General features: G+C 41.3%; 1 protein-coding gene across 1 annotated transcript in view; it reads right to left on the reverse strand.

The window, feature by feature from the left end:
• Positions 1 to 21,677, reverse strand: part of ITGAL (integrin subunit alpha L) — a 453,229-nt gene that overhangs the window by 171,264 nt on the left and 260,288 nt on the right. Inside the window, exons 10-11 of the mRNA XM_078652856.1 lie at positions 11,473 to 11,540; positions 4,944 to 5,076 (exon numbers count right to left, since the gene is read on the reverse strand). Coding sequence (XP_078508982.1) covers positions 4,944 to 5,076; positions 11,473 to 11,540 — 201 coding nt within the window. The remainder of the gene's footprint in view (positions 1 to 4,943; positions 5,077 to 11,472; positions 11,541 to 21,677) is intronic.

The raw sequence follows: 21,677 nt of genomic DNA on the forward strand, positions 1-21,677 counted from the left end.
CAGCTTGTTCAGAAATCAAAGGAAGCATCTGTGAGGGAACTTGTGTACAACAAAATGTAGAGGATCGGTTGGCAATGTTGAAATAAGTAGCAGTAACAGTCCCCAGCACATGTATTCAGGCCACCTTAACACTCACACCAGCTTACAAATTTCCCATCAACTCTCATTCGGTGTTTTTGAAAGTGTGTGACAGTTCGTCTATGTGATTGAGTGTGTGCGTATGTAGTTTCCCTTGTATGTGCTTATGAGTGAGCATATGAAATTTTCCTGCTTATGTGCAGATCCGATCTCTGCAGATGCTGTACTGACCGAATCCTGTGGTATCCTGTAGTATCAATACATCAATCTGGTAATGCTAGTCTGCCACAGTGATCTTGATGTCTCACTTATTCTTTAACGAGATGAGAATTAAGCATCCCTCAGGTCGATGGCAAACAGGTATTCCTGTTTCTGTGGCAAGGACATTATGTGTATCACCACCCAACGTTGTTTTCTAAGAATAAGAAATGTATTTAGGATTCCCAAATCCAGGATAGCTGTCTAATGTTTTGATATTTTGATCAAATTGAATTACTTGAAATATACCCCCCAGTTTCTTTTTTGTTTTGGGGACTTTCCATAGTACTTCTTAAGAGCATCACTAGAATTTCTCCTCACAAAATACCTCACCATGGCTTCCCCTTGATATCTCTTTCATGTTCTACCTTTAAAAAAGAACTAAAATGCCTTCTACTAGAGATACATTGCCTTTTTGGACTCTTAGTGATGCACCCATATGCTAAGGTACTAGGTAGTATGACCTTGGCTCCTTGGTTTTAAATCTGATGCACTCACTTGGAATATGTATTTTTGAACCCACAGACTTTCCTTTGCTGGAAGAAAGCTTTCTAGGCTTTGTGTTTTTTCTGTTCTGCCCTTGCTAAGGCAGCAAATCAAAAAAGGTAAAAGTAAAGCTCCAGGGATGAGGCGGGTAGACTGATCTATTAAAGGCACACCTTTTGAGGAGAGATCCATAAGAGATTACTTAGGTTCTATCCAAATTGAGCAGTTTTCTCAAAACGATGTGGAATCATCAGATGCTCCATTCTTGATGGAAGAAATATACAGAGCACTTAGTGATCTTCCTTCTGGTAAGGCCATGGTACCTGACCAGATCCCATTAGAATTCTGTAAACTTTCATTTACAATTTTAGGGCCCTAAGTCAGGCCCAAAAGGGGGCCAGTTTCATCATTTTGTTTTTTAAACGGGAAACGTCCAACTGAGGCTGGGTCCTACTGACCTATAACACATATGAACAGTGATACCAAGATGTTTTTAAAGGATCTAGACAACCTGCAGAGTCTTACTATTGGTAAGGTGATCTCCCCCTGGCAGCATGGTTTTATCCCAGGCAGAGGAACTACCAATCACATTTGTAGATTTGTTACACTGTTTGATGCTGCTTCGATCGTCGGAAACCCTATGGCGCTGATTCTGCTTGATGCAGAAAAAGTGTTTGATATGGACTCCTGGGATTACTTGTGGGCTGCTCTTGAGTGGTTCGGTAATGTGTAAATGTAAATGTAAATGTAGTTGAGCTTATATAGCGCACAGCTACCCGCAGTGGGTTTCCCGGCGCTTGCTTAGGGAACCCTTCCTGGTATTCCCCTGTGAGATAGCAGGGTATCCACAAAGTGAAAGTCAGGCATCCCGCCGCGAGGGGCCGTTGTGGAGATTAAGCAAGCTATTGCCCAAAGTCGCAAAGTGTGAACCCGTGAGTCGAGGAGGCACCGGGGCGAGAATTATCGAGTCCGTGGAATTTTTAGCCCAAGACCCCGCCGAGGCGGGGAATTGAACCCTGGTCCAGGACCGATCTCAGCTTCCGGGTCTGCTGCCTCTAACCCCTGAGCCACACTTCTCCAATGGTAATGGAAAGGGTTTTATTGAAGTTATACGTGTAATGTATAGGGCCACTGTAGCCCAGCTTTGTTTGATTGGGGGTCATACAGAGCCACTTGGATCACAAGGTGGACAAGGCAGGGCTGTCCTTGTTCCCCACTTCTAGTCACATGCTCCATAGATCCCTTGATCTGGAAAATTGAGGACAATCCGAGAATTAAACCTACATGTTTTCAAGGGTGGGACACCAAAATTCTGGGATATGCAAACGATTTGCCAGTAGTAACATCTGACCCTCATGTCGCATTAGTGGAAATCGAGAAAGAAACCTTATTGTTCCAGAGAATATCCGGGCATTCACTTAACCAGCATAAAACGCAAATAGTAATGAATAGCTTTCCTCACTTAGATGATTATAGGGTGATGCATTCCACGATTTATCTAGGGGTAAATATAACGTCAGTGCTGGAACAAATTGTAGAGTTTCATCTAGCCTCAGTTATCCAGAAAGAGAAGCAGGATTTTGGTAGGATGAATAACTTACATCTGTCAATTGTTGGCTGCCGTAATATAGTTAAAATGATCTTCCTTACCAAAAGTCCTATACTTCTTTAGATCAATACCACTGGAGATTGAAAAACGCTGGTTTAAGATGATGAAGGATATAATTAATAGATCTATATGGACATAAGGTCCAGGAGGGTCCTGAGATTAATGACATTACCTTGGGAGAGAGGTGGATGGGCCGTCCTGTATTTGAGAATGTATTATTGAGCCACAGTGTTCCAGTATATGTGTGGTCTAGTGTGGGGGGGGAATTCAATGGATCAATGGAGTAGGAGTAGGTTACCCGATATATCCGAACTAATACTAGGAGATGAGGCTCAAAACTGGTTCCTGAAATACAATGAGCCTAGTTATTACAAGAAAGTTAGATTCAAAACTCTCTCAGCCGCATTTCACGTATGGGTGCCTCTGAAGAAAAAGATAGGGCTTGGGAGGATGAATTTTTATGCTCCACTTTTCGGGAACCTAGCACTCCCTGAAATTTTCTGTGATCAAGTTATGTCACGCTGGGAGGATCTACGAGTTCGGAGGATGGGGGATCTCATTGATGCAGATGGAATAATTTAATTTGAGGATGCTCAAATTAATTACAGGGTTGCTAGTAAAGTTTTTTTAAATATCTCCAGATACTGAGTTTTTTAGGTAAGAAGAAAGGGGGCAAGAAGGAATTTCTAAGGACTCTGTAATGGAGGTAGTAGGGGACAACGAGGCTGCACTATTAGTCAGATATATAGGGGTTGAACCAATTGATGCAAGATGACCTTGAGAAATAAGCAGAGAAATGGAAACAAAAGATTGGTACAAACAGTGTTAGTTTTTTAGATTCGTTAAAACTAGGCCCCTCTATCTTGTGTTTGTCTGTGCTACAGGCACAACACTAAAAAACTATTTTTAATCTTTATTACACACCGACCAATATAGCCAAATGGGGGGCCTAATTGGGGTTCATTGTCCTCGTTGTCATAGTACAGAAGCAGATCTGGTAGCTGTGTTCTCTACCTATCCGCTTTTAGAATCTTTGAAGAAGGATATAGAATTGGTTTTTGCTCTATCCCTGGAAATAAAAGTATTGTTAATGTCTGAATTAATGATGTTGGAGGTTTGTAGCGAAGGAACGACCAGGACGCATCAATAGTTTTAGTTTCTGGCCATGGCAGTGGATAGAATTTGTATTTCCTCTGCCTGGTTGGATCCGCTTGCCCCAATATTCCATCAATGGCTCGCACTGCTTATATCAATTTTTAATTTTGAACAGGGAATGTATGAAGGGAAGGAACTACAGGCAAAAAAACTAGGAAAGCGTTTAGGGGCTTCAATCTACAGCTGGAAAAAAGATAATGAGATAGGTCAAGATGAATTATTTATAATCTTCGTATTTTGTATGATATTAATTGTAGTTTTGTATTTGATGGTCCACGGATTCCCATTCTTCCTCAATATCGTATTTTGTTTATTATTGGCTGAATTTCCTCATATATTTATCTATTTGATGGTGACAACATTTCCAATAAAAAAAGGCACACTTTTGATAGGGCTTTGATAACTGAATTAAGGATTCACAGACTATTGCTTAAAAACATTCCAAAACATCTAAGAAGCTAAGTGCCTGATTATGAGTTTGGCGGTCCTGGAGCGGGCTGCTATGCTAGCGCCCTGCTCCAGTACCGCCAAACTTGATTGCCGGCCGCCGCCAGATTACAAGTAATCTTCTGGTCTGGCAGGAGGTCCTTTGGTGTTCCCATGGAGGCGCCGATAAAAAAGGCACCGCAATAGGAACACCAAAGGGAACACCGCAATGGGAACACCTGCATGGCATGGACTGCAAAGTCCATGCCATGCAGGAAAGGAGGTGACTGCATACAGGGAGGACGCACGTGTGCCCCCCTGCATGCACCCCATTGCCCTGAGGCAACAGGAGAACCTGTCAGGCCCCCTTTGTTTCGAATCCACCACTGTTTTCATGGCGGGCTCAGAGCCATGAAAACCGTGGCGGAGAGGAAACTCGTAATATGATTGGCAGTGTTGCAGCGGCACATCCAAGCATTTTGCGGCCTCGAGATCGCTGCAACATTGCCAGGGATCTCTTATCGCTGGTGGTTACGGCAGTCCCATGGTGGTCTGTCTTAGTTTTGTGTTACAATTGCTGGTTGTGTTTCAGTTGGATATTACAAAGCTCTGAGATTTGACAATAACATTTTTGGAAGCACTTTAATATTACTCTGGCTAATTGTATTATTATAAAGGTTTAAAGCTCCTTTTAAGGCTGTTGTTGGGGTTTATCCATCCTGTTCCATACGCAGATATCTCTGGGAGAGCGTGCCGAATTCTGTTTTTAATGTCGGATACAGGGCACCTCCCAAGGAGGAGTTGACCTCCCTAAAAATACTTAAGTGAGTACATCCAGCGCATATGTTGAGGATCCAATTGCTGACCATTTAAAATTGATTCAATGTATATTTTTTTGATGTGTGTAAATACCCAAAGGGAAATACCTTACCTAAGTAGGCATACTCCATATCTTCAGAAAGCGAGGAGATGTTTATGAAATGTTCCTGTCTGAGGCTGTCTCTTAGTTCAATGAGTCCTCCAGCCCAATTATGTGCCCCAACAGCACCCAGCACATCCAGGTCCTGTGTGCAGAAAATAATTATTAGCAATAATTCAATAAATCAAACATTTTCTACTAAACCTTGTTCACGGCCATGTGTATCTTCATCAATATGTATACACTCTGCAATTTAAAAAGAAGTCCATCTTGGGGAAATATTTTCACATTATTTTTTCCAAAAATATAGTTATATAAAGAAGCTGGAAAATGTTAAATGGGTTTAAAAGGTATGGAGGCGCATTTCTGGCCACCTCTTTTAATATTTCCTCTTTGAAAAATCAGAAAAATGATAGGAAACTGTTCTCAAGTCATACAGCTTTACACAAAAAAACCTGCAGTTTCACTTTGATGGAGCCAAGGAGTTTCAGGGCCTCACAATGCAACACAGTGTCACTGGTCCATCAGTTAATTTCGAAGGTTTGCTGATGAACATAACATGTGAAACTAAAGCTCTGCTTTCATTTCATTGGCTCTACTGGTAAGGTTATTTATTAGTTCAATGGCACTCCCAATGACGGAGCATTGATGTTATAGGTGAATTCAAAAATCTTAATTAGTATTCAGAAACACTGAATAGAATAGCAAGCTTGTCCCTTGTCAAATGAGGAGGGAGCAGTCACTAGATGAAGCAATAGTGAAATGCTAAGGTCCCAATTAGAAGCGGGGAGGAAGGGCAGGGAGTTTTACCAGATCTGGAAAATACTTGTGGGGTGGGGTTATTTCTTATGTTTGGTAGATTTCTCTTAGGCCGACTTCAGACTTGGAAATTGGGTATTACATGCAGAATGCATAGCCTAATGCACTAACCTCCTCATTTTACTGTAATGACATGACAATTCTCGGAGGTTTTACCTTACCTACCAACACTTACATGGGGAAAATTGGAGGGGGGCATATTTTATTTCTCCCAATAGCTACAGTGTGCATTAAACTCTACATTACTTGGACTTCTGATCCATGCGCAATCCATTCACGTTTTACGGTCCACTTGTGATTATGGCATAAAATGGTTTGAATAACAAGTATTTTTGTGCACAATGCTAAATGCTAGTCTAACTACAGTTCAGAATGAACTTCACTCTAATTCTTTACTACCTAGATCAGTAGGAACATTTGAATAGCAGGAGAATCTTGTCTTTCTACAATTGTGGAATGTACCAGTGTACTGCTACAACCATGGGAGGTTAACTTTGCTAAGTGATTTGATTAAACAATAAAAAACAGCTGATTCAGATATTTGCTCTCTGGCTGCTCCAAAGCTTATGCAGACTGTGACCTGGTCCATCATTAAAACCTTGGACCTCTAAGGCCCAATTACAAGTTCCCTGTTATCTCAGCCAGGAGATACTTTGCCCATAATTAACGATGCTGGGCATTACCTCCGTGTGAGATGTGAAAAGGTTACCTACTTGTAGTCCTAGTTCGTAGGCATCTTCATTGAAGTCATAGACAAGGAATGATCTCCAGCTGTTTGTGTGGACCCAGAGGAGTACCATGGACATGTTGTTCATAGAACATAATACAAGTTGTGAAAAATCAGTTTGTCTATAGAAGAACACAGCACACGAAGCAGTCTATCAAGAGTGGAGTTTCTTCTGAAATACCAACAGGTTCATCCTGACAACATTTTGAAACATCTTAGGTGCAAAGGAAGGAAAAAATGTATCTTAATAGATTTTAATGTGAAACAGATCCTGCCCCTTTAGACACTCTAGAAGGTCCCTCTATCCGCGATGCTTCGTACTGCCAGTTTCCCTAACTCAGTTCTTTTTTACGGCAAAGTCAAAAATATCCAACTTTTCAGTGTCGAGCTTCAAAGCGCCTGGTGGAGCGTTTATGACTTCAATGAAGAGCCCTACGATGTAGCTGTAGGTCTACAAGTAACCTTTTCTTCAGCATCATAGCATTTTCATTGATAATCATAGAAGCTTGAATAGAGTAGCACACTTTAATGATCCACCATTGAATATTGAGCAGAAGGAAAGAATAAAATATTGGTATAAGCAATCCTTCAGTAAAAAATAAATATATATATTTATATAAATTGGTTTGTGTATAAATACAAAACACCAAAAATATATGAATATATTCATATAAAAATATATGTATGTTCTAAAATAAATAAATAGATATATCTGGGTAAACATCAAGAATATGTAAGGTAAATAGTATTATATTATCTTCTTTCTACCCAAAGTGATTTTTTAGAAATTCCTGACATATTCTAGCTTCTGCTTGAGTATCAAGATCAAAGAAATAATATCTAGTGAAGGTATGTATCTGTTTCAAAGTTGCTGACCTACAAATGACCAGAACATTTTGTAGTCAAGCAGTTCAAGCCACTTTAGCTTTAGTAGAGTGAGCTTTAGGTCTGTCTGAGAGAAGCTTAGTTGTTAACAGACAAGACAGGTTGTGATACATACGACTATGCATCTAGGGACAGATTGGGTAGGAATGGAATATCCTAGATGATTAAATTGCCTTTTTAAAACAAGAAAAAAACATTCAACCTTATGATGACTTAATAGACTTTTAATTCATTTAGTGAGAGTGCTGTGTTAGAACTTGTCAGCCTGATTCAAGGACCCAGACGAGGAAAATCAATTCTATGGTGACTCCGCAACCACTATGATACGCGAAAAATCAACCACAATCCTTCTGAATATCAGAGGCTGGCAATGGCAAGCATGTTTCCTACTTCCTTCAAAACTTTCCAAAGAAGTGCATTACAGTTTTAAAGCCTCAGTCTTAAAAAAGATGAGGAACTACTCAGTGGTGCTAAACGCTATGGTGGGTTTCTGAAGAGAAGAGAAGAGCCAGGCTGCTTCACAGCCCCCTTGTGACCCTTAGGCAACAGAGAGAGGCTTGGAAACCATTACTGACTCTAGTAAGTTGAAGCATCAAGGCCCTGTCTCTCTGAAACGTTATAGTGTAGAAAGAGCTTCCTCATCAAAATGACAAAGAAAAGCAGAATCCATTTATTGGAGTACATTGGATTCATTTACAGCTCTGTGAAGCATATCAACAAGGGGCGGCGATAATATTATCGCCGCTTTGGAGCCCGTTTTCGGGCAGAAAGCGGCAATAATATTATCGCATTATCAACAAGGACACGCTAGCACGTGTTTTCTTGCATTAGCGCCCCTTGTTAGCACACCTCCCATCGCATCGCTAATGAGATGCAAAGGAGGCGTGCCTGACAAAACACCCTGGGAAAACATCGCTACACCAGCTTCGTGATATCATCAACGAGGGGTAGCGATATTTTAAATCCCGTTAACTTTGCATTAACGTCTGTTAAATTCCTGACTAAGGCATAGCTAACATGGGAGCTGGATTATGGTGATACTACCAAAGGGTCGTATCACCAAGGCTATCTCTGTTTTGGGTGCAACATCGCTGGTTTTCCAGCCATGTTGGCCCATTTCTCTGGAATATAATTGCCCTGGAGTAAAGCGTTGATGATAACGCGCTAACCGGCCGATAAATTCCAGCGATAGACGGTAATAAATATAAAAGCGCTAAGCGCGCTTTACGATATTTATCGCCGTCTGTTGCTGATATGCCCTCAGTTTCTTGAACCTAAAGACGTGAACCTCTGCATTGTTTGTTGTTGTGAATAATACCAGTTGTGGAGTTGCCATTGTTGAAACCACCTTCTCAAACCTATCAAGTGAGTTGATCTCAATTATCGAATGGTAGAACTTAATTGCTTGCATTTTATTGACAACTGAAAGAAGGCGAGCTGTGAAAGTCCATCTGCAAGCTATGCATCAGCAGCCGCGGCCCGTGGAGGTAGTTGTGGTGGGGCAGAAAGGCGGGGCGGGGGTGCTAAAAACCGGAATATGGATAATTGGAGGTAAGTAAACAATTTAATTAATAAAACTAATTTCGTAGCACGCGCTGCATAGCATTTTGCGATGCCGGGCGTGCTACGAAATGTGTTTTATTTCTGCCCCACCGCAACTCCCTCCACGGGCCGCGGCTGTGCATCAGTGACAAACATAGAAACTGGGGAATGATTAGGAATTCTGTTACTGCGGTGTGTTATATGTTAAAGACAGACTTGGTACTGGAGAATGGGAGAACTAAAACACATGGAACGACAATCCAGTTTAGTCAAATATTGCACAAGGCTGTGGAAAGAAGCCTTTTACGCCATCACACTCCAGAGTTGATAATCTCGTAAACGCCCCACAGAGGCCTTACAGATCAGTGTTTGAGGGGAGAAGAAGCGAGCCACTGATATTCAATTCACAATTGGATAATCATACATCTGTATATGTATCATGTCTAAAAGCCTTCAAAGTCACCACTATTTGCTGATCTTATTTGTTGACAACTGGATTTCCCATACCAGAAAAAGCGTCCACTTTGTTTGATTAAGGATTGTAGGAAAACCAGAGGACAACTGAAGAAACAAGAAGGAGTCTCGGGACCTTTCATGAATCTATAACAGAGTTACCCCCATTTTTTGTAGATCTAAAATTTACCTCTTCATCAGATGGCTCACCATCCCATGCATTCGAATGGGATGGAAGGCTTAAAATGTAGTCCAAATGTTCAAAGCTTTGGTTTATACTTACAATTGCAATAATCTAAGGAGATTGAATAAAAGAAAGTTTTTTGAAAGAAAAAATCTTCTCAGATTTTGCTCACTAGGGTTAGCAGTGATGCTCTACAACTAGCTTTCAGCATGTTTCTCAACCAAGCAGATTTGTGAAAACAGGTGCCCAGGAAGAGTATTTTGATTACAACATTATAAAATAAATTCAGAAACATGAAAGTTGTTGACAGGACAGCAAACATCATTGTAGGAAATACGTGTTTTCTGCTCACACCAGATTTTTTTGCCTCTTGCTGGAAGCTATATTTTTGCTGGGTTTAGAAATCTGCACTCTTTACTCCTCATAACCAGTAGTAACATGCATGTGCTTCACATTTAAACAGGGTTGAATTGGTATATTTAACTTGCTGCAAGTCCCTAATATATGGTCCAAAGTCTACCCATGGCGAGGAAGTTACATTCTGCCAGTGGACTCCAGCACCGATTGTGCCACGCACTACAGCGGCAGTGTAAACATAGCTCCAGGCCTACACTGTAGTATGACATTAGCAGTGTAAAAACTCCATTTCAACCTGTCAAAATAAATGCTTTTGAAAGGTCAAAACCTCTATTTTAAATGTTAATAAGTCACCCTAGTTAAGTCTTGTAGCCCACATGCATGGTATTTAGGACCTGTAGAACTTTAATGTTGACATGACCTTAGAGTGCCTAGTACCCGAAAGCTATTTTTAGTGTGGCACGTCTAGCTGTGCTATTTAGAAAAACAGAGTACGGATTAAAATCTTACAACTGTATCTATGGAATTGGACTAGCTAGAAAAAATCCCCTTTTATGCTAAAAACACACTGACATTCACCACTTACAGTTACCTGCAGTAATTAAAACTTTACACCATGAACTACCTATAACCAACGCCCGTCATGGACAGTGTTGTCATAAATAATGTCATTTCAGATGTCATCAGTGATGTTATCAGTGCTGTTATTGAACAGGTCGTGGATGATGCAATATGTAAGGGTATATGCAGTGCATGTCGAGACGTGTAGTTAGTTACAGTAACTATAACAGGTGAATTTGAGTGTCTTTTTAGCATAGAATGTTATGTTGTAAGTGCCATTTTCACCTAACTATGACATCACTTTAACCTTTGGTTTTTTTCCAATGGTTTTCTAACCTTTTTTTTCTATAGCTAACTATAACTGTCAATTCAATCGTTGGGTTTTTTCAATGAATTTCTAGAGTTTTGTTTTAATGTAAAGACGCCTCAATAAATAAAAGGCATGCCTATTGGTTTTGAAAAGGGATGACCACATCAATATACAAGACAAGCCTATTGACGTTGTCAAGGAGTCAGGACTCAGGACATCATTGCAATACCAGTAAAGAAACACTTAAATAAAGCAATCAGCCCATCCCAAAACTATTTGTATGAACCTGCGCAACTGACATCTCTGGCACCATTGTTGCATAAGAACCTGCCATAGAGTGCGAAGCTTCTGTGGATGATAGCATGATTGCACGTCAGGAGTAACATAGTGAGACTAACAACCAGTGACATAAAGTATAATGCATGTGCATATGGGGTGCAGTTCTCTTTGAAGGCAGCATTGCAGAAGAGGTCACCTAGGAGTAGCGTATGTGCAGCCAGTCATACTGCAAGCCATCAGAATCTAAAATAATCCTGTTTGCTCCCACTTCCCCACTCCCGATCAGTCCCCCTTCTAAATCTATTTTCTTGGAATCCTTTCTGAAAAATATCAAATGTACCCTACCTATGTATTTCACTGATCTGCTTTGTCAAATACTCCCTTCTTTCAGTGAAAGGGGACAAGGAGTACCATGATCACTCACCGGAGACAATGCAGCACTAAATCCACCAGAGGACAACTCCAGCACAAAGGAATTTGCGTTGCTGGTACCTTCCAAAAAAGACAAAGGAGAAGTGTTAACATGATCACCCTATCCCACCCACATTCCATAATTGGGAGGCACAGGTTCCGTCCTTCGTGACTCAGTGACAAGGAAGGAACGCAAAGATCTGTTTGCAATCTTTGATAGGAAAGTTGATGATGACATGAAATTGCCAGAGGTTGTGATGGGTTCCTGAACTTAGAGACTTCGTAAAGAGTTCCACCAAGTTAAAGAGTCCTCACCAGTGCCTATTATTGAGCACTCAAACTTCGTTCTGGGAGCATTGGCAAGACTCTTATCCTGAGATCTTAGTTTGGTCAGGGCCCTCATCCTGTGAGATCCTAGTAAGGACAGTATGCAGAGCATCTACACCTGTAAAACAGGAGTGTGGGCTAACTCACTCCACTTAGGATATTAGTCACTGTAGGTCTACCACATATCTGATGTCTACCCTGACTTACCGAAACAGCCCGACCCCATCCTGTCTCAGCTCACCTCTCCTTACTGATGAACGTCCATGCTCCCCATGAAATATCTTGGTAGGTCTTGCAACATCATAGGTCCATCTTACATCAGCCCTCTGACCCATGGAACAAGCTCTAAAATACTGAATGGATGACTGGTCCTATTAAAATCTCAAGTAAAGCACCAACTAAGGTTTATTGGTCAAAGAAGATAGAATGTGTACAGATGTATTTCTCAATTTGTCTATGGAATGTATACCCCCACTCTCCAGCAGAGTTCTTCAATTGTTTTGCTCAGAGGCCCCCAGAAAGCAAAATATTCTGATGGTGGAACCTCACTCCAAAACTTTATGGCAAATATTGGGGGAGATGGAGGGGCATGGCTGAGTGCAGGTATGCTTTTTCTGTAGCGCACATTCCACAATGAATGCAAAACCTATACAATCCAAGACTTATAACAGAGCAAATGCATCAAACAAAATAATGGGGTATTGTGAGTCCCTTGCACTTTTGCCCCCAATGTAACTGCACCTGCAGCACTAATGTTAGCTGTGGCCCTGAGTAGCAGGCTATCTCTTCTATTTCTGCCACCCCTTCCCCACCATGCCTGATCATCACTCCGGTCTTGAAACTGCGTCCCTGTAAATTTCTAAAAAAATTAAGTTCCCACTTGTTGCCATCCTTTTTCCTGCAGAGGTGTTCTCAGGCCAAATACTAGCGAGGAAAATGAGCCTCCCCCTTTTGTTTTAAAGAAATACAATCATAATTGTGATGCAGTGGGCCCCTCAGATCCCTGGATCCAAGTGCCTCTGAAGCTGTTAGATACTGCCTCAAGTATGGGGCTGTCTCCTCTGCCCTTTGTTAAAGACTTGGGCTTCCGTCTTGCCTCATTCGTCTACCTGACATCTCTCTAATACCCAAACTAAGGTGTCTCCTCTGCTTCAGTTTCCCCCTTCCTTTGGCCATTACTTTGAGGCCCAGAGCAACACTGGCACATAGTCCACAATGCAAGGAAGAAAGGATAATTAAACAGCCTTAATTGGGATTTAGTTGGCCCCTCATGTCACTCGGCCCTGGTGCCACTGCAGCTGCAGCACCAATGATACATACAGCTCTGCAAAGCCGGCTGCCTGCTCTGCCTCCTCCACTGGGCCATCACTCCTAGATCTGAGGTGCAAAGCAGGCTTTCTGCCCCTTTGTGTAAACAAAGAGGAAATAAAAACACATCTCAGCCTGTGTTGCTTGGGTCCTGTTCCATGCACAGCAAAGGTGACCTAGGCCCTAGTACTAGCAAAGACAATGGGCTCCCATTCACTTTTTTGGCAGTAAGACAGACATAATTGGGGAGCAGTCGCCTCTCACACCACTTACCCCAGTGTTGCAGCACCTGCTGCACTAATGGTTGTGATGGCACTTTAAAAATGAAAAATCAAACATACATCGCAATCTTTCCCTGGGGGAATCTCTCCAAGGAATTTGTTTCCGTCCATTTGTAACCAAAAATGAACCTTAGTTGATACTATACGTGGGTGTGGCTCCTTTCCTCTTTCTATTGGGCAATTTCTCTGGGGCCCCAAGGGCCTGGGGGATCAGGCTGCTGCATCCAAATGCAAACCTGCAGGCCTCCTCTCTTGCACACCCGGAATCACCTTTTTACAAAAACAACCACACCTGAAATGTTGAATAAACTAAAGAAAAAACAAGCCTTCTCACCAGGGTGCCTGATCCTTACAAGAAATGTAAGTGTGTGCAATTAGATAATCACCAAGTATAAAGTCTGCTTGGGAACTGGTATAGGCTTTAATCGAAGTCACTTGGACTCCACTGTGGCAAAGATGTATTCCTCTTGAGAAATAATGTAAGGGTGTTACCAGATGAGTTCTGGAGTTATAGTTAGCACCATGTTTCCATAGGGAAATCATTTTTTGACTTGCCTATAACTTTGGTGCTGTTTGACAAATCTTTACTCAATTTTCCTAAAACTGTGCCCTGGTGAATCTTGTTCTGCATTGAAAGTTTCGGGGTGATCCATCAAGTGGGGGGGCGAGAAAAATGGAGGTAAAAAAAGGGTGTTTTCTATGTTAATTCCCATAGAGTCTTTAGACGCCTGCAGCCCAAACCACTGGATGGAATTACACCAAATTGGGTAGAAAGGTAGTTTTAAAAAAAAAAAAAAAGATTTCTATTGAAGTTATTTGCAGTCTCTTAAGTCGGATACAAAAAGAAAAATATAATTCTCACGGATGAACATTCTCATTCTTTACAGTATAACATATTGTGCAAGAAATTACTCGAAATACTGTCTCCAAATCTTTTCAAACTTTTTTATCCCTCCAACCCGTTTTGCATACATTTGTTCGCATTTCCTGACCCTTTTCGTTTTGTCAAACCTCTCCTGAAACACCGGTACCTGTGGTGACCGCCAGTTCTGCAATAACAGTGATCTAGCAACAGCCATTACAATATAAACCAATTTTGCCAATTAATCTGAAAGTTTGCAATCAGGATCAAAACCAAACAGTAATAATTTGACGTTACAAGAAATCGGAATCGCATAATAAGTTTTAAGAAAGTCAACAATTTCATCCCAGAAAGGCTTAATTTTAGGACAGTAAGCCTTGACGTGAGACCAATTGGCTGGGTCACATTGAAAGCATCTAAAACAATTAGCAGATGTATTGTCATACATTTTGGCGATAATAGCAGGAGTGCGGTACAAAAGCCATTTGCTAAAAAATAACATTCTACGCCAGTTGGCACCACGTAGTGAACCAAAGTTGAAATTATTAATAGTTTTCCATGGATGTATGACATTACAACGCATGCTTTTACATCGCATGCCTTTACAACGCGGTTTTTACAACGCATGCCTTTACAACGCATAGTTCTTTGGGGCGCTGGATAGTGAATTGTTTAATTTACTATTCCAACTCCAGTCCCCGTGGATAGTAGGGAAGGTGTTGGATAGTACAATAAACCTATTCCCTATCCTAGAGCGCCCCCCAGCACAATGCGTTGTAATGGTTTGCGTTGTAAAAGTTGCGTCGTAAAGGCACTGCGTGGTAAAAGTTGCGTTGTAAAGGATGTTTCCCGTTTTCCATATATCGATAGATAACACAAAAGTTTCCTGAGTATACGATTTTCGTATAGCTTTAGAGCTCAACTCTTCCTCACGACTCTGTGCCAAACAAAGTTTCCATTCCCCAGGTTTTTTTATTGAGGCATTTATAAAGAGATATTCTGCCAACGGAGAAGGGGTACTATATGACTACGGTCTAGTTGAGCCAGAGTTTTATAGATCTCAATATAGGACCTGATTAACAAAAAGTTGCCAGGAATTAAACGTTTCATTGTGTCAACAGCTAACCAGGACCCATTCCCCACAAAATCGGCTAACATTTTAAACCCAGCGCGCCCCCAGTTTGCAATAATTATGGGTTCAATTTTGATCTTTAAAAAAGCAAAAACACCAATTAGGGGAGTTGTTAAATTAAAGAGGGGGAGGGAATATCTCTTAAGCATGGCATCCCGTCGTTTAAAAAGCCAATTCAGGGTCTTGTATCGAACAAATTTAGGTGATTTGAGCACAAGGAGGGGGGATGGAATTTGAATTTCTAAGCATATTAAATCAAAGAAATTTTTTACAAATAAGCTCACACCAGGAGTTGTACTTTTAAATCTATCTAAGTACTGTGCAAAGTATGCATAATAATATTCTTTTAAGTTTGGTAATGAGAGGCCGCCATATTCAGTTTCTTCATATAATGTCCGTATGTCGATTCTAGGCGTTTTTTATGGCCAGATAAATGCAGAAAACATAGATTCTACTCGAGAGAAAAAAGAGCCGGGCAGAAAAATTGGGATAGTAGAAAATAAAAAGTTGAAAAGGGGAAGTATTGACATTTTAATCAGTGCAATTCGACCGAGAATAGTTAACGGTAGTGGATCCCAACGCGCAAACATTGAACGGACCTTACGTAGTAATGGGACAAAATTAAGTGTATAAAAATCCCCAAATATCTTTTAGGTTTTGAGTTAATACAACCATACAGGTCTGGATGTAATACTGGGTCTGTGCCCCCACAAACTAGAATTTCTGTCTTTTTTTAATTAATTCTATAGCCCCCTAAAGCCTCGAATTCTTCAAAAATCTGAGGTGCCTGTGTCTGTGATAGAAGATCCGGTTTAATTAATAACATAATGTCATCCGCGTATAGTTTTATCTTGGCCATAGAGGTGACCGGAGGGACAATCTGTACACAATTCCGAATAACTACAGCAAGTGGTTCAATAAAAGAGGCGAAAAGGACAGGAGACGGGGGCACCCTTGCCTAGTTCCCTGCTGAACTAAAATTGAACCTGCTAAAAGTTTATTAATAATTATATTTGCTGTGGCACCAGTGTACAGATTCTGTCTTAAATTAATGATTTGTTGTGGGATCCCAAAGTATTTCAAAATAATAAAAAGTGTGTCCCAAACCACCAAATCAAAAGCTTTTTCTGCATCTAGTAGTAAAACCAAAGCCTGAAGACCCCGTGACTCAAAATAATCTAGTGCCTCAATCAAAAAATGTGTATTTGTGAATAATTGCCTTCCTATGATAAACCCGTTTTAATCGGGGTGAATTAAATCCGCCGTGATATTATTAAAATGAAGTGACAGTAATTTGGTGGCGATTTTATAATCCAAATTTAATAGTGTGATCGGTCGGTATGAATTAGGGTCCTTAGGGATCTTTCCCCTTTTTCAAAAAACTAACAACCGTCCCTTCATGAAAAAATGCGGGAACTTGCCCGCCATCGAGCATAGAGTTTAATAGTAACAAAAACAGATCACAAAAAGAACTAAAAAAAAACCTTACAAAACTCTGCAGGAAAACCATCGGGGCCGCAGGCCTTACCCAATGGAAGATCCTTTATAACTAAGTCAACTTCCGCCCTAGAAAATGGGCTTCGCATAGTTAGTTGATCATCTGAAGATAGACTGGGAAGTGCATGTCTCCCCAAAAAATCAAAAAAATTTTGATGGTCAATGGATTACTGTGTACTATAGATTTTGTGATAGTGGGAGAACATTATTGAACTTATTTCTGCCTGATCAGATGTCTCAATATAGGTAGCTGGATTTTTTAAAGAATGTATCATGTTCGTAGCAGCTTGTTCTTTCACCTGCCAGGCTAAAAATGTCCCCGTGAAGTTACTTTCTTCATAGACTTTTTGAGATTGTCTACGAAAAACCTTTTCGCTCTGTGAAAAATAATGGGCGCTAAGTTCCCGCTTAGCTTCACTAAGTTGTTTCTGAACATTGCAAGTTGGATTATAGTATCGTTGTGTTGTTAAATCCTGAATTTTTTGTAACAGAGAATTCCTAATATTTTTTACGACAAGCCACTCAGCCGCATCTTTGCTTAGGACTATACCCCGAATGAAAGCCTTCAGGGAGTCCCAGATAATATGAATGGGAGCTGAGCCTGTGTTTCGAACAATGAAGTCCGAAATCTCTGATTTGAGTGTCGTAACCCAGTTTATCTCTAGTAAATGAGCTTTATTAAAAATCCATCGTTTAGGAATTTTAGTATTGTCTCCCACAGCAAAATTAATGACCACCGTCGCATGATCTGAGAAACCATTGTGACAAATTTTCTGTGAACAAAAATTTAGTTGCCTGGAGGCCAAAAAAAAATCAATTCGGGAGGATGATTTAAACCTACCCGACCAGCAAGTAAAATCAGCTTTTCGTGGATTTGTCAAGCGCCATGGATCACATAGATTGAGTATTGTTATATTATTTAACATAGCCCGAAGGGATTTGGGTTTAGACTGTCTCATGGAGGATGAGGTAGAATCTAAATTAGGGTTCATAAGTATATTAAAATCGCCGCCAATGACAATATCCCCTCCCACCAATAGCAAAGACTGAAACATAGCGTCATAGATCTGAGAATTATCCTCTATAGGAGCGTAAAAGGTGACAAAGGTGATAGGCCTTTGTCGATTTTTGAAACTGCATGAAACCCAACACCAGCGACCTAGACTGTCCTGTTCCGTCTGGGTGATTTCAGCTTCCAAATTTTTATTCAGAAAAAGAGCGACTCCTCTTTGTGAACTAATGGCGCATGAAAAACCCCGAAACAAAGCCCATGCTTTAAACATCGGAAAATCCTCCTTTTTAGAAGCGGAAAGATGAGTCTCCTGCAACATTATTACAGTGGGATTCTCAGTCCTAATCCAAGACTCTATGGCTCGCATTTTTTTCCTATTATTAAGGCCATTCACATTAAACGAAATTCATTTCAACCCCCCATTAATAGACATAATACAAATTACAATTTATATGTATCAAACATTGCGACATCAAAAATAGCACAGTGCCGACTTTTCCATAGACTGCAAAAATCCTTACAGAGTACTCTTTCACCAAACACAATCCTACTGCAAAAAACTTCCATATTTTCACCTTTTTTCTTCCAACCACCCGTACCCTCGCCCGAGACTTCACCCGTGGCCATCCTCCTGCTGCCCTCACCCACGCCTGCCACTGAGTCTTAACCCCTACCATACAGGTGTCTTGATATAACATCCCATAACCTCCCGAACACCCCCCCTCCGCCCCTCTGCCCCTCCTCCATATCCATTATGACGCCATCCTCTGATCTGATACATTTTTTAAAGAAAAAGAGAAGAAAAAAAAAAAGAGCACAGAGGTGTATTAAATGTCTAGCCAGGCGACATTTTGCTGAGCAAATCTTGAGCCTCATCTACGTCTGTCAGCAAGTAAAATTTGCCTTTAATCAGCACCTTCAGTTTTGACTGTTGCGCAATTGAGTCTTGGGCCCCCTTAGCTTTAAACAGGTGTAGAAGTTTTACAAACTTTTTTTTACGGCGAGCCGCAGCAGCAGACATGTCGGAAAATATCCGACATTTAGTAGTGGCATTTGCTGCAAATTGACCTTGTTTAATGGCCCTCGACAAAATTGTTTGGTAGGTTTTGGTTAGCAGATCACATATCCAGTTATTTGGTGGACATCTGTTTAGTAGTTGTTGAGAAATTTAAGGAAAATCAAATGTGTTTATCTGTGATCGCAACGCCTTTTCTAATAATAACAAGTTTGTGCAGATATCTGTAGTGCTCTGATTTGGCTGTCAGGAAGTGTTGGTAGCCATCTTAGAATTTGGCTTCAACCATGAAAAATAGAAAAGAGGGAAGGATAGGAATACCCTGACCTCCAGGCCTTTGTCTTGGGGTCCCATCAGGGCAAAAAAACATGAAAAAACACATTTTGCCACATTTGTGAAATTCATGGTCAAAAAACAAAACAAGCATGGGCTCCCACACTTGTTCTGAAAAGGACACCCGTGTGGGACAGGTCCTGAGACATTTTATAAAAAAAGGAAGGTGACCACCACCTCCCTGGGACTTTTTTATAAAAAATGGAGGGGGGCATGCTGATCCCCCTCCTGGGCTTCTAGAAGCCTCAGGGACAGCCACCTCCCCAGGGCTTTGTTTTTAATAACGGTAATAACGGAGGGGGACCAAACAGAACCTCCTCCTGGACTTCTAGAAGCCCCGGGGACCACCACCTCGGTGGGGCAAATAAAACAATTGGCGGCGTGGCATGGACCCCGGTGCCCAGGAGACCCCACTTACCATTTCATTCTTTTAAGAATGAGGGGGGATGAGAGGCCCTCCTCCTGACCCGTTCTTGGCCTCAGGGACCACTCCCTCCCAGAGGTGGCCCATGCAAACAGAAGGAGGGGGACGCGCAGCCCCCCTACTGTTGCCATAAATGGCCCTGGGGATCGCCACCACCCCAGGGCCAGCTCTGACAAACAGAAGAGGGGGCCATGTGGTGTCCTCCTGGAGCAATTATTGGCCACGGGGACTGGCACCCCCCAGGGCTGTGAGCTATTTGCTTTTGCTTGGCAAGAGCTGTGACAGCTCCTGCTAATAAAACCAAGTTTTCCAGCCAGAAACTCATGCACTGACTCACAGACCTACTCGGAGACTCACACACCTACTCACAGACTGTAGTATGTTGTATTCATTTATTAGTACTAAAGTATTGTGGAATGTGTAGTTGCTTAGTGATTTCTGTTGCTTAGTGATATGGAATGTTATGTTTAGAGAGCCTTTCAACTGCTGAGCCTGGTGGAGCATCTTTTGTGCTCCACGACCTTGTAATCTTAATAAATCTCTTTTAACCGCTGTTGCCTCCGGTTAAATTACTACAAAATTACTGGCGACGAGGATGGGATTACTTGGTCTAAATCTCAAGAATCCCGCGTGCTTCAAGCAAGATTTTATGCAACCACATTGACAGCAAAACTGTGCCTTTTCAAGGAACCTGCTGACTGCTACATCCCAGCCCAGCTCATCAACCCAGATCATCAGCCTTTCCACTTCCAGCAAGACATTTGTGTTTCTTCACTTCTTCAAATTGCTGGTGTTTACCATCAAGTGCCTGGTAGGGCGTTTCTGCGTTGTATGTATGACTGGAAGGGTGTTTTAGCGCTGTTCTTTACCACTGTTGTGTTACTCATATTTACGATTTCTGGCTCAGCAGTGCCCCATAAAACTTATATTTCAAGACTTTGCTACTTTATTTTCGCTTGAATTTTTGTGGCCAAACAGCCACTCACCATCACGAGCTATGTCCTTGCTTCCTTCACGTTCTATATGAGTGTGTTGATTCTTCTATCAACGTCAAGTTGCGTGCCAGTGACGTTTGGAAAGTCTTCTTCCGTTGCGTGACAGTGACGTTTGGAAAGTCTTCTTGACATACTCGTCATTGTTCTGCGTTGCATTCTCCTAGCAACGGAGAGTAAACGCGTGGTTTGCGTTCCAGCTTGAGGTCCAGTGAGTTTTCAACTACTTCCACCACTCTTTGCAGCGCTCACATACGCGGTGATGCGCAACCACAAAGTTCATGTTTTTTTAACGCTGTCACCTACACAGACTGTGCTCTGTATTTCTGCAACACTCACATATTCGGTGATGCGCACACCATAGAATTCACGTTTTGAACGCTGCCATCAACACAGTTTGTTTTCCACGCCCATCGCAGCGCTCACATACACGGTGATGCGCACACCATAAATTGTGCAATGGTGTTACAGTCTACAACTCCTGCATTTATTATGATGCTCATCATGCGGTGATGCGCACACCATAATATTTTGTTACAGTATCACTTTTACAGTACTCATTATACGGTGATGTGCACACCCCATTTTTGTTATTGACATTTATCCTTCACATATTATTTGCAGTGTTTTGTATATACCTATTTGCGCATTTTCGGTGATGCGCACACCATAAGACTACATTATTTTTTTTTGTCTTCTGTTAGTGCTTGCATTTTATGCCTTGCTCATCACGCGGTGATGCGCACACCATAATTGTTTTTTGCAGTAACTCAACTTATCTACTGTTGTGCACACCACAGTCATTTTGGTGATTTCACTTGTTGGAGGTATTTGTCACACATAATGTACTAAGTGTTCCTAACCATAATATTCACACCACTTCCTCTGGGAATTTTCTTATCTAAATAAAAAGTGTTGTGTGAATATTTTACAAGATTTTTTTTCCTAAGATACATTTCTTCTGTATTTTATTTTATTAGTACCTGAACTTTCAACATTTCAATAGGTCAACCCGCCTCCCTCCTTTTTAGAGTC

Source organism: Lissotriton helveticus, chromosome 7 (assembly GCF_964261635.1).
Source record: "Lissotriton helveticus chromosome 7, aLisHel1.1, whole genome shotgun sequence".
Classification (NCBI taxonomy): Eukaryota; Metazoa; Chordata; class Amphibia; order Caudata; family Salamandridae; genus Lissotriton; species Lissotriton helveticus.